This window comes from Schistocerca gregaria, chromosome 7, assembly GCF_023897955.1.
Source record: "Schistocerca gregaria isolate iqSchGreg1 chromosome 7, iqSchGreg1.2, whole genome shotgun sequence".
Classification (NCBI taxonomy): Eukaryota; Metazoa; Arthropoda; class Insecta; order Orthoptera; family Acrididae; genus Schistocerca; species Schistocerca gregaria.
Window position 1 is genome coordinate 126,395,137 of NC_064926.1, and position 14,142 is coordinate 126,409,278.

The following is a 14,142-nucleotide window of genomic DNA, read 5'->3' on the forward strand; positions in this document are numbered from 1 at the left end:
GTTTCAGGCATTTGAATCAATCTCTGAGTGAAATTATACTAATCTAGAAAGACTGCAGAAGTATCCGTCTACAGCTGTCTTAACGCCGTCGTTGGACGTAAATCGTTTTATAAGAAGCAGTTTCTTTTGAAGCGAGAAAAGGTCGATGTCGGAGGGGCAGATCTGATGAATACAATGGATTTTCCGACATTTTCTACTTCGATTGTCGAAGAACTTCCCTAGGTGGGTGTCCTATCCAGCGGAAACATTGTCTTTTTCCGTTTCACATCTTTTTTATACAGTTAATGTAGAAGGCTTGCGCAGTTTTCGTTAGTTACTGTTTTTCGTTAGTAATGGATAGAAATGATCTCCTCGTCGTAGAAACAATCGGCCATAACTTTGTCTACTTACATGTTTTCACCTGTTGCTTTCATAACCATTTCGTGAAGTGATGGACCTACGGCTGACACACGTCAACAAATTGGCCGATATCATATAACATATTATTATTTTAGAACAGTTCAGACGTTTCCAAGACTTTCATTTTCTTAAACTGCTTTTGGCTGTTTTCAACAGTGCTTTCAGTATTCGGATGCCCCTCACACAGTCACTTCTAAATAGTGTATAGCCATTTATACCATCAGCCACCCATTTAGTACCCGTTTAAAGTGAAGGAACGAGCTCCCTATAAAAAGTCACGAGCTGTGGATGAATTTCTTTCGGCGAGAAACCATCGTGAACAGATAATTTTGTGACCGTACTATATTCCAGTTTACGGGTTTGCTCTAAAGGCGCTTTTCGCAACTACTTCAGAGGGCATAGAATATGGAGTCACTTTTATAAAGAACTTGGCAGTGTGAGCCACGCTGCATCCCCTTTGGTTTCCATACGTGCACCAATTCGGTTGGGTACGGTGTTATAAAGCCACTGTATCCTCTCCTGAGGCAAGCAAGCCCACAGCTGTTCTAACTAGTCCTTCATATGCTGGAACAGTGTTGATGTCCGAGCTGGTCCCACGAATCTGCTAATAGAGGACAGATCTGGGGATATTGTTGACCGAAGTGTTACCTCAATATCACAGAAAAAGTTAATAGGGACACGTGGAATGTATGGAGAATATGGAGGAACATTGTCTTGTGGAAAAATGGGGCCGTGATTCTGTCACATGATAACCGTAACGTGGAGTCATACCCGATGGCTTCCCACACCATGGGGCCAGGAGTAACACACCTGTGCCTTTTCAGCCTTGACGACGGTATGGCTGCCCTCAGTTCCCATCAGACCACTGTCACATCCGCATGTTCAACAAATCCGAAACGATAAGTGAGCTTCTTGAAGACAACAATGAGGGCCCTTCGTAAGTGTGCCAAGTGGTGATAAAGCTGCCTGACAAGAGTACGCAACATCTCTGTGCCTTCACGGTGATCGCTCAACATCTGACCCTTTTCTCGGCCCTTATGTACCGTGTAACTACGAACAATATTAAAACTCTCTGGCAGCCGTCCATCCCGCCACAGAGAAATTGCAACTCCTGTCATTTACATATTTACCGACGGTGGGTACTTTTACAAAGTTAACACTGACATATGACCATGTCTTCTGGGTGCTTTACCTTTTCTTTCAGGCACTGTATTGCGTTGCCTTTGTGAGACGTGTAAAGCTCTGCGTTACGAAACTCCCTACGTTGGAACAAAGGTCCGAAGGTGGCTGTAGACCACAGCAGAAGATGAGCATTGAAAAAAGAAGTGGTCTTCGTCTACTATAATAAAATAATAAACAATAAATAAAAATAAAAAATAAGCAAGAAGTTTTGTTGAAGTTGGAACATAGAAAAGGAGCACTTTCAGCATCACTGTCTGTTAAAATTTTGGCTATCTCTGTTCTTTCGGATATAACCCAAAGAACAGACACAACATATACACGGTGTTACAAAAAGGTACGGCCAAACTTTCAGAAAACATTCCTCACACAAAGAAAGAAAATATGTCATGTGGACATGTGCCCGGAAACGCTTACTTTCTATGTTAGAACTCATTTTATTACTTCTCTTCAAATCACATTAATCATGGAATGGAAACGCACAGCAACAGAACGTACCAGCGTGACTTCAAACACTTTGTCACAGGAAATGTTCAAAATGTCCTCCGTTAGCGAGGATACATGCATCCACCCTCCGTCGCATCGGATCCCTGATGCGCTGATGCATCCCTGGAGAATTGTATCACAGCCGTCCACAATACGAGCACAAAGAGTCTCTACATTTGGTACCGGGGTTGCGTAGACAAGAGCTATCAAATGCCCCAGAAATGAAAGTCAAGAGGGTTGAGGTCAGGAGAGCATGGAAGCCATGGAATTGGTACGCCTCTACCTATCCATCGGTTACCGAATCTGTTGTTGAGAAGCGTACGAACACTTCGCCTGAAATGTGCAGGAGCTCCATCGTGCATGAACCACATGTTCTAGCAGCACAGGTAGAGTATCGTTGTGGTTGGCAGGAGAGCCAACCCATATAACTAAAGGAGGCCGAAATGCACGCGATTTAGCTCACGCAGGCTGGCGTGAGGTCTGGAACATGACAAGGGAATTAGAATTGAGAAAAACGGACGTAGCTGATGGAATACTTAACTTTAATCCCTTAATGACGAACGTCGCTCTTGACATTACATGATTTACAATATCAATAGAAACTGATCATGGCGCCTTGCTAGGTCGTAGCAAATAACGTAGCTGAAGGCTATGCTAACTATCGTCTCGGCCAATGAGAGCGTAGAAGTCAGTGAACCATCGCTAGGAAAGTCGGCTGTACAACTGGGGCGAGTGCTAGGAAGTCTCTCTAGACCTGCCGTGTGGCGGCGCTCGGTCTGTAATCATTGATAGTGGCGACACGCGGGTCCGACGTATACTACCGGACCGCGGCCGATTTAAAGGCTACCACCTAGCAAGTGTGGTATCTGGCGGCGACACCACAAGTATCCCGTATGAAATCATGATAACGTGCTCCATTGAGCGTAGGTGGAAGAATATGGGGCCCAATCAAGACATCACCAACAATGCCTGCCCAAAAGTTCACATAGAATCTGTGTTGCTGACGTGATTGCACAACTGCGTGAGGATTCTCGTCAGCTCACACATGTTGATTGTGAAAATTTACAATTTGATCACGTTGGAATGAAGCCTCATCCGTAAAGAGAACATTTGCACTGAAATGAGGATTGACACACTGTTGGATGAACCATTCGCAGAAGTGTGCCCGTGGAGGCCAATCAGCTGCAGATAATGCCTGCACACGCTGTACATGGTACGGAAACAACTGGTTCTCCCATAGCACTCTCCATACAGTGACGTGGTCAGCATTACCTTGTACAGCAGCAACTTCTCTGACGCAGACACTAGGGTTATCGTCAACTGCACGAAGAATTGCCTCGTGCAATGCAGGTGTCCTCATCGTTCTAGGTCTTCCGCAGTCGCGAGTCATAGGCTGGAATGTTCTGTGCTCCCTAAGGCGCCGATCAGTTGCTTCGAACGTCTTCCTGTCGGACACCTTCGTTCTGGAAATCTGTCTCGATACAAACGTACCGCGCCACGGCTATTTCCCCGTGGTAATCCATACATGAAATGGGCATCTGCCAACTCCGCATTTGTAAACATTGCACTGACTGCAAAACCACGTTCGTGATGAACACTAACCTGTTGATGCTACGTACAGATGTGCTTGATGCTAGTACTGTAGAACAATGAGTCGCATGTCAACACAAGCACCGACGTCAACATTACCTTCCTTCAATTGGGCCAACTGGCTGTGAATCGACGAAGTACAGTACATACTGACGAAACTAAAATGAGCTCAAAATTGAAATAAAGCGTTTCCGGACACATGTCCACATAACATCTTTTCTTTATTTGTGTGTGAGGAATGTTTCCTGGAAGTTTGGCGGCACCTTTTTGTAACACGCTGTATGTAATGAAGACGAGGACGGCCAATGATCTCTTCGGTGCGGATGCACACGAAGGTCGAACTGTTATAAAAATCCGCTTAACTCCGCGAGTAATGAACGGGCAATGTGTGTAGTGTGTGGACGAGTTGGGAATGTGGGTTTGGCGCCAGGCATGCTGGGATAGTCCTTGAAGTTGCTATGACGACGGTGTCCGGATGGCTCAGTGCTCAGAGCATCTGCCTAGTAAGCAGGGGACGTTGTCGAATCCCACTCCGGCACAGACTTTCATCTATCCCACTGACTTAAATCGATGTCCAGTTGCAGCCAATGTCTGTAGTTCGTTTGTGTCCTAACGTAATATTTGAAACTATGACCTGAATGTGTGGTAGATAATAGGTGAAGAAATAAATAAAAGAAGTTCGAATAGGACTGAGGGTGGATAGTTTTTATCTTCCACAGCAAACAATGTTCTGATTCACAAGTAAAGTTAACTCGGTGCGTACTTGGATGAATAAGAAATTCTGTAAACCATGAAGTATCGCGTTTTGTTCACCGTAGTATAATACTGCCAAAGCAGACCAGAATAACATTTATCGTTGCTGCATCGAGTACTGCGCACCGTACAATGCTGCGGGGCTTTGGAAGCGTGTATTTCTGTACTTTACTGGCGCGTGTGTGTGTTTTACCGATGTGTGATATTTCCGGCTAAAACGTGCAGGCCTCTTCATATTAACTTTTGAGAGGTCTCTGGTGACGCTGCACCGATTTTTTTTTTTTGTGCCGAAAGCGACTCGGCCATAAAGCGGGAACAGAATCGCCGCCGGTTCGGCCGCCGACGGCTGCGTGCGCAGTCACGCGCCACGACGTCGAATTTCAATGAAACGCGCGCCGCGGGCCGTGTGTGACTAATTACCGAGAGCCCTGCGAGCGTGCCCGCCTGTGTCACAAAAGAGGCGATCCGCGGGTTTGCGTGCCGCGCCGGAAAACCCGCCCGACCGTGGCGTCTGCCCTGCAGCAGCCACTCTTACCGACGTTCCGTACGGCCAAATAGTCGAGGCTCCTGGCCGTTCACGAAACACGCAGCGAGAAAGTCATCACCAGTCGAAGTGTCAGCTGTACATCAATAATTATAATAAGCACACTGGTCTGAAAATAAGTCACGCCCAGGAGAGAACACGCTAATACTCAAAATATCCACAGGTGTACTGCCGGTCTACAGTGTCCAACGGGCACAACATTTCGGCGAACATACATGTCGCCATCATCAGGTGAACTGACGGACTGAGCTCCTGTGAACGTGCCGGTGCGAAGATCCGTACGCTATGGCTGCTCAGGGGCGACCGAACCCAGTTCCTTTCATGTTACTTTCTTAAGTCTGTTGTCATTTACGGCATACATTCCACTTCTAAATTTACTGTGGTATTTCTGGCTCTATCTGGGAGGAGGCTGAGCAGTGGAATGTATTACTTTTACACACAAACAAGAACGATCTGTCACACTACTACACTATAAAACACAGTTTATATGTAATTCGTGTCACACAGTCTCATACAGAACCTACATCCGCTTTCTTTTAGATACTGTATATAACAAGATACTGTCATCCCCCTTCCCTTCTGTGTGAAAGAATGAATGAGCAAATGTATTTCTAGTTGCATGCTTGATGGTACCAGACAAGCCTGCTAGAGAACAGTAGGACCAACGTCGGAACAGGTAGCTACGCTTTCTAAAAGCAGAGAGGTTTCTATTCTTGGTATGGTCCTGTCCGTCCCTTGTAATGTTGGCATAGGAAGCTGCCTCTCTGGTGACTTCCGTTTGTATCTGTGAAGCACCCTCGGTAGGGGCCCAGGCAGTCTGTCCCCGGCGAGCGTCCGAAGTGGTACGATCTGCGGCTAAGCGCGTGTCTGCTAAGTCCGTAGGACAATGGATTTCTTAAGTTCAGCCTAACTCAAAATTGAATCACCTTTATTTCAGGTTTAGATCTAAAATATCTAATGTTGTCTTAAATTGCAACGCAGTGTAATTCGAGTGTGAAGTTCGTAATATCTTCCAGTAGTTCCTTTGTCACTGCTTTGTGAGTAAAGTGGAACCACGTGTTGATGATCCGTAACTCTAACTAAGATCATCAGTCTTAAATGCGAATGTGCGTCAGAGTATAACGTCTCGTCTTGACAATATTTTTCAATATAGCAACTTTTCTTTATGTTCAACCCACGTGGGGTGTACTTTATGAGACCAGTACCACGTGCTCATACAACTGTTTGACCCAACAGGTTAGTAGTAAGACGATAGTAACCAGTTAGAAATTTTTCTTTTGTAAATTGCGTTTAGATGTAATTTATTTTAATTATCAAAATTATTGTGGAGTCACACTCTTTGTGTAAACCAAGTTGACCACGTGAAGCATGGGGTGTAATCATCAAAGTAGCCCTCAGCTATACACAGAGTTAGTATGAATTTAGTATACCAGTGTGTGGTAATTTCATGACGGACAGGATTGCGCTACAAAGGTAACTTCTTTGGGTTAAAATTGAATCGGTTGGTTGTGGTTAATTTCCTCTTGCATATGTTGGCAACGTTCTTTGTGTGTTATTCTATGAATGCAGTGTTGTATGCAGCCTCCCAATCTTCGCTCCATAGTTGATGTGTTCCGTAAGACTACAAACTCACATTTTCACAATCCTAAACAAGGCACCAGTTTAGTTATGAATCAAGTTTAATATGCTGAAATTTTAACGGAATAATGATCAGTATTAAAATAAATGTTCAAATATAAACCGATTTATTTCTTTTTATTTAAATTCTCCTTTTATATGAATATATATATATTACCGGTTGTCGTAAGATGACTATTAAAAGATTATAATTAATGTTAGTCTGGTTGGGAATTTGGTAAGCTAGACTGGATACCTGGTGAAACAGTTGCTCAGTAATGGAGGGTTAACTTCCCCAGATAGCTCACAGCTTTTAAGCCCGCTTTAATTGTATCGAATATCAACACCGCTCTGAGAACAACTTAATGCATCAACATTACAATGTTGTTGTTGTTGTTGTGGTCTTCAGTACTGAGACTGGTTTGATGCAGCTCTCCATGCTAATATATCCTGTGCAAGCTCCTTCATTTCCCAGTACCTACTGCAACCTACATCCTTCTGAATCTGCTTAGTGTGATCATAACATTACAATATAACACCTTAAAGTTTTATGAACACCAATTTCAGTAATTATTGAGAGTGTCATGATATAAAGCTGGAAAGAAAGTAAGGTTATTTTTAATTAGCTATCAAACATCTTAGTAATAACTGCAAATAAGTACGACGAAAGTTAAGTCCAAAGTAATATTGAGTCAGAGATAACATTAATTGTGAAAGAGAGTTGTAAACGCGTCGAAAAAGAAATTCAGTGCGTCTACAATGCTCGATCATGGAAAAGTTAGTCGCTTGCTAGCTTGCTTGCTATCAAGTCGAGAGAGAGCACCGTTTGTTATAGTACTGCAAACGGAACGCTACGAGACTGTTTCTCTTTTTTTTTTTTAAAAAAAAAAAAAAGAAAGTGGTATTGTGTGATAGAGATGCGCGGACTTTGTTATCAGATACTCCGACTTGAGACTGGACCCCGGCCCCGGTGACCGTGCGGTTCTAGGCACTTTAGCCCGGAACCGCGTGACTGCTACGCCGCAGGTTCTCATCCTGCCTCGGGCATGGATGTGTGTGATGTCTTTAGGTTAGTTAGGTTTAAGGACTTCTAAGTTCTAGGGGACTGATGACCTCAGATGTTGAGTCCCATAGTGCTCAGAGCCTTGAGACTGGACGGCTGGTCCCGGCGGAGTTTCGAGTCCTCCCTGGGGCATGGGTGTGTGTATTTGTCCTTAGGATAATTTAGGTTAAGTAGTGTGTAAGCTTAGTCACTGATGACCTTAGCAGTTACGTCCCATAAGATTTCACACACATTTGAACATTTTTGAACTCTGAGTTGAGAACTTGAACTTAAGTGATATTCTGATAGTGTACGACGAGTTAATGAACTTTAATTATTGCAGATTTTATTGTTGGACTCAACGTTCATCAAAGTGAACAGTTACAACGTAGAATGGACATAGTTTCACAAGCTGTGACATTGTCTCGAAAAACCACAGTGACCAGTATATGTAATAAGTTTCCTTTAATTGAAGGCTATGGTCACAATCTTTTCTGTTTAACAAATTACGGTTTCGGTCTTTAATGACCATCATCAGATCTGTCTCATAAAAACAAACATTAGGGCTTTGCTTTTATAAGACAGATCTAATGATGGTCATTAAAGACAGAAATCGGTAATCTGTTAAACAGAAAAGATTGTGACCTTAGACGTAAATTAAAGGAAACTTAATGGACATACTATCGAAGACTGTAATACCTGATTAGCCTGGAGTAGGAAACATTAATACGACCACACGAAGATAATCCAAACTGTCGTAATTGTCACGATCACAGAACTGAAAAGAATCGTAATTGATCTGATCCATCGATGTGCGTGTGATGTGATGATTATAAACTAATTGCTAAGAAGGAACTATAAAATTGCTCCTCAGTAATGGAAATCTCACGTGTTGGCTCCATCATTAATTGAACTGTGTCAAGTTGGTAATCAAAATTGATTAACTGTAAACATTTTAATTGAAAGAGTGACTTGATGAACATTGAGCATTGGAAGAAATGTTTTGCCGAAATAATATCACGACGTACGAAAGCAAGATCGCATTGTAGATTATCTCTGGATTTGCGTCGTGCCGTAGTGAACAATTCTGCCTAGCAACGTAACAACTACTGATAATGAACCGCAAATGAATTTTTCCTCGCTTCAGTGGTGTGAAACGACGCTGGTGATGAATGATTGGCCGGCCGGAATGACCGAGCGGTTCTAGGCGCTACAGTCTGGAACCACGCGACCGCTACGGTCGCAGGTTCGAATCCTGCCTTGGGCATGGATGTGTGTGATGTCCTCAGGTTAGTTAGGTTTAAGTAGTTCTAAGTTATAGGGGACTGATGACCTCAGAAGTTAAGACCCATTGTGCTCAGAGCCATTTGCACCATTTGAACCAGCCAATAAGCTTTAGAACAGTTTAGAAAACCAAGAAAATATGAGAGGTATCTGACGTATCTGTCTCAATACACAGCAATAAGATACAGCAAATTCCCATTGGTCCTCTGATAACCTTCCGTAAGGCAGATACGTCCCAGTTCAAATGTGTGTGAAATCTTATGGGACTTAACTGCTAAGGTCATCAGTCCCTAAGCTTACACACTACTTAACCTAAATTATCCTAACGAAAAACACACACAACCATGCCCTAGGGAGGACTCGAACCTCCGCCAGGACCAACCGCACAGTCCACGACTGCAGCGCCTGGACCGCTCGGCTAATCCCGCGCGGCGATTCGTCCCAGTGGGAGTGAAAGAATTAAGCACGCTGATATTTGTGCCTGTCAATGTTACTTTTCGACGAACAATTCAGCCAGTGTCTCTCTATCTATCTATCTCTGTGTGTGTGTATGTGTGTGTGTGTGTGTGTGTGTGTGTGTGTGTGTGTGGCTCTGAGCACTATTGGACTTAACAGCTGAGGTCATCAGTCCCCTAGAACTTTGAACTACTTAAACCTAGCTAACCAAAGGACATCACACACATCATGCCCGAGGCAGGATTAGAACCTGCGACCGTACGCGGCTCCACACAGAATCGCCTGGAACCGCTAGGCAAACACGGCCGGCAGTGTGTGTGTGAGAGAGATAGAGAGAGTGAGAGTGAGAATGAGAGAGAGAGAGAGAGAGAGAGAGAGAGAGAGAGAGAGAGAGAGAGAGATAGAGATTGAGAGATAGGGGGGGCGGAGGGAGAGAGACGGGGACGGGGGAGAGGGCGGGGGAGAGAGAGCGCACGCATGTGTTTCTAAAATGGATGAACTGTCATTGTTTACTTTTGTTGAGTGGTGAAGTGCCAGACACTAAATCCATTGATCTCAGGTTCGATTCCAGGTCTCTCCTAGGATTGTAATCTGCCACTTATCATACTTATCAATTCTTTCACCCTTGCCAAGGGTGTGAAAAAATGTCGAGGCTCGTAGTCCACGTTAAACTGTTGGTCCTTCTCTAACTGGCTTTGTCAATCTTAGCATTGGTTACTGTTTAGCTAACTGACAGTGATCGAAAGTTTCTGCCATAGTTTCAGTTGGTGGTGTGTGAGACATCTGGATGTGTAATGTGCAGGGTGAGGGCAGTGTCGCCGTGTTGTGCACAGTTGTATGACGACTTTTAGCAGCGCCGAGAGCGGCCCTAGTTGCTGCCGCTGTGTAGCGCCTGCTGTGTTTACGAGCGCGTGTGACCGGCCCGGCACGGCGTCTTGTTTCAGGTCACGTGCGCGAGTTCACTTGCGGCCGGCTCTACTACCGCACGTTCTTCCTGGACGCCAAGAGGGACGCTCTGTACGTGGGGGCCATGTGAGTGTCGCCAGCGGCGCCGCGCTGCTCCTGCCGCCGCTGCTAACGGCCGCATGCGTGCGTACACACACACACACACACACACACACACACACACACACACACACACACACACACACACTCACGCGCGCGCGCGCGCGCGCGCGCGCACACACACACACACACACACACACAACTTGTTTCACAAGCCGGCCAAATGAATACTGAGCAGCTGAAACTTGTGTCTCCGCCACAGCGCTGGCTCATGCCAACTCACACTATGTCTGTTACTAGGCTTCTGTCAAGAATTCCAGTTTCTATAATACGTCTGTTTGAATGACAACTTTCCCACGCACATGTCATATAACAAGTACTTTCCCCTCTTACCTTAGGCGTACACAAGACTAAGAACCTCTTTCATAATTTTTCGCTTTGCCTCATGATGTAATATTCGCCAAATACTCTTGGTGTCAATATACACTGTGACCAAAGCAATAGGGTAGTGATATCGATATATGTACAGCTGGCGGTAGTATTGCGTACAAAAGGGCAGTGCATTGGCGGAGCTGTCATTTGTTCTCAGGGGACACCCGTCAAAAGATTTCTGACGTGTTAGCATTAACTATATGAAGATGATATCTGTTCCAGATACCATCTTCATATAAGGACAACGGTTGTCCAACGTACATTATTACCACTTGCTCTTTCGAAAGCTGTTCTGATGTCATGCCAGGTGACCAAACTCATAAGCCGGCCGCGGTGGTCTAGCGGTTCTAGGCGCGCAGTCCGGAACCGCGCGACTGCTACGGTCGCAGGTTCGAATCCTGCCTCGGGCATGGATGTGTGTGATGTCCTTAGGTTAGTTAGGTTTAAGTAGTTCTAAGTTCTAGGGGACTGATGACCAGAGTAGTTAAGTCCCATAGTGCTCAGAGCCATTTGAACCAAACTCATAAAAGAAGCAAAACTGAACGCGGATGTTAGACAACAGAAACACTTCCTTGACCCAAGCTCTAAAACATTCGTGCTTCGAAAAGATCGATAATGGAAGAAGCAAAGATTTGTCTAATAAGTACAAATTGGTTTGCTAAAATCTGAGATATGCCCTAACTTTTATTGCTAGGCCGATATTACAGTGATGAGACGTTATAACATATGGATAGCCATTAAAGCAGCGAAAAGCCGAATGCAGTTTAATAAAAAGTGAGCATCAAATAGCCGAGGAACCCGTAAGTAGAGGTAGAAATTACGAAGGCATGCTGAAATGCAATTCCTCCGAATTTTTTATTCTGTTCTCAGTATCGGCTGAGGCCCTACACGTCATGCGTATTTCTCGGCCGACTTTTCCGCTTCGCTGTCGCAAGTTTCAACCCTCTGCCGCTAGAGGGCTCTGAATTGTAGTATGCAATATGGCTGTGTGTAACATAGCTTTGTCAGTGTGTGGGGAGCGGCGTGCTGTAATCAAGTTTCTGAACCCCCCTTCATCATGAATGCCAGGTCATGGAAACGCTGCGACTCCTGCAACAATCCCACACCTTGGATTCAAAGTCATGATCTTCCTCCATACAGTGCCGACTTGGCCCCATCCAATTTTCAACTATTTCCAAAACATGAAGAACGCATTCGAGGATTGAATTTTTGGTAGTGATAAAGCGGTGCCAGCAGAGGTGAGATAGTGGCTTCCTCAACAAAGTAAATCATTGTAAAGTGACAGTATCAACAAATTGGTATCTCGTCGGGAGAAATATGTTCGTCGACAGGGTGACTGTGTTGAGAAATAAATATGTGGATATGAAGAATAAAGGTATAGAATGGTAATAAAGTTTGTCTTATTTAAAAAGATTTAAGGCCTTTCAACATAAAAAGTTAGGAGACATTAATTTTCAATACGCCCTCATACATTTTTTTTTCTAAATAATACTGAGCATACATTCAAGTCCACGGCGATGAATAGTTAAACTAACCTGCCTTCATTCGTACCTTACTTTTCAATCTTCTGCCTTGTAACCCACGTCTCGTTATCACACCTGCACTAGCTGTCATCAAGAGAAAGTCTGTCCTGTGATCGCTTGAAATTGGCATGCCGTGATTGAAAGACGTTGTGTTTGGGAATGTCGAACAGAATTAATTATCTCACTTGTATGCACAATTTTCTGTGAAAATGAGTTATTTTGCTTAACCTTTTGATAAGATTGGCTGTTAGGCAGCGTTAGAAATTGTGAAATTATCTGGGACACAAAAATGGAGCGAAAGGATATTACAGCCTGTACAGAAACTAGACTGTACTTTAGCAGGGGCTATTTGAGACAGGAGTGAGGCAGAGTTTTAGCCCATCCCCACTGTTACTCAATCTTTACAGGCAACAAGCTTTAGAGAAAGTCAGAAAATAAAAGGAAATAAAATTCAAGGAGAAGAAATAAAAATCAAATAAAAGTTTTTGGAGTTGTAGTTCTGTCGGAGACAGCAGAACAGAAGACACGGTTGAGCTCAGTGAACAGTGCTTGCAGTAGAGGTTAGAAATTGTATATTCCTAAAAGTAAGAACAAGGACAATAGAGGATAGTTAGATTAAGCCAGTTGATTATGACATGAGATCCTGATGACAGTAGACAGTTTTTGCAATTTGGGCAAATAAAACACCTTACGACGACAGAAGTAAAAATGGTTCAAATGGGTCTGAGCACTATGGGACTTAACGTCTGAGGTCATCAGTCCTCTAGAACTTAGAACTACTTAAAACTAACTAACCTAAGGACATCACACACCCATGCCCGAGGTAGGATTCGAACCTGCGACCGTACTGGTCGCTCGGCTCCAGACTGAAGTGCCTAGAACCGCTCTGCCATTTCGGCCGGCGACAGAAGTAAAGTTGAAACATAGACGGGTAATAGCAAAGTAATGTTTTTTGAACAAGAGAAGTGTGTTGACACAAAACATAAATTTAATATTAGGAATTATTTTCTTTTAGGATTTATGGTATTTAAATAACAGGAAAACCAAATATAGTTAAAACAAATCTTCAAAAATTTGAAAACTCCGTATTGAATATAGAAAATTACTAACTCCAGTTGAGCAAGTCCTACCGAAAAACATGACTAACAGAAGAGCTAGGTTGGTTGGACACTTCTTGAGTCATCAGAAAATCGTCAGTTTGGTAGTAGAAGAAAGTGTATCGTGGGGTGGGGGGAATGTGTACGGGGAGACCGGTAAGCAAGTTCCAGTCTATGTAAGTTGTAGTAAATGAACAGAATGAAGAGACTTGAAGGAGATACATTATCGTCGAAACATGCATTCCCGTCCAGAGTGGCCGAGCGGCTCTAGGCGCTTCAGTCTGGAACCGCGCGACCGCCACGGCGCAGGTTCGAATCCTGCCTCGGGCATGGATGTATGTGATGTCCTTGGGTTAGTTAGGTTTAATTAGTTCTATGGGACTAATGACCTCAGATGTTAAGTCCCATGGTGCTCAGAGCTATTTCAACCATTTTGAAACATGCATCATATCATTCTTCGGGCTGAAGGGAAGAACAACAACAACAAGAACAACAACAATAAGTGTGAGCGACCGGGATTGGTTGAAGAAACTTTTCACATTTTTATATACAGATATCTGGTATTTTTTGAAACTCAATTCACTATTATGAAACTCCTGAATGAAATACACATTACGTTATTAGTAACTGCGTCATTTGACGTTCCGTCTACAGCAACTGAATTAAAAAAAAAGGACTTTGACGAAGTTTGTAGAGGAAGTATCTGTACCCTCGTTGCTCTATACTAGTTTTTCA

At 43.8% G+C, this 14,142-nt stretch overlaps 1 protein-coding gene across 2 annotated transcripts in view; it reads left to right on the forward strand.

Annotated features, from left to right (window-relative positions):
• LOC126281361 (semaphorin-2A-like) overlaps positions 1–14,142 on the forward strand; it is a 2,101,799-nt gene that overhangs the window by 1,836,964 nt on the left and 250,693 nt on the right. For both annotated transcript variants that reach the window (XM_049980274.1, XM_049980273.1), the window contains one exon: positions 10,295–10,382. In XM_049980274.1, the coding sequence (XP_049836231.1) occupies positions 10,295–10,382 (88 nt within the window). The remainder of the gene's footprint in view (positions 1–10,294; positions 10,383–14,142) is intronic.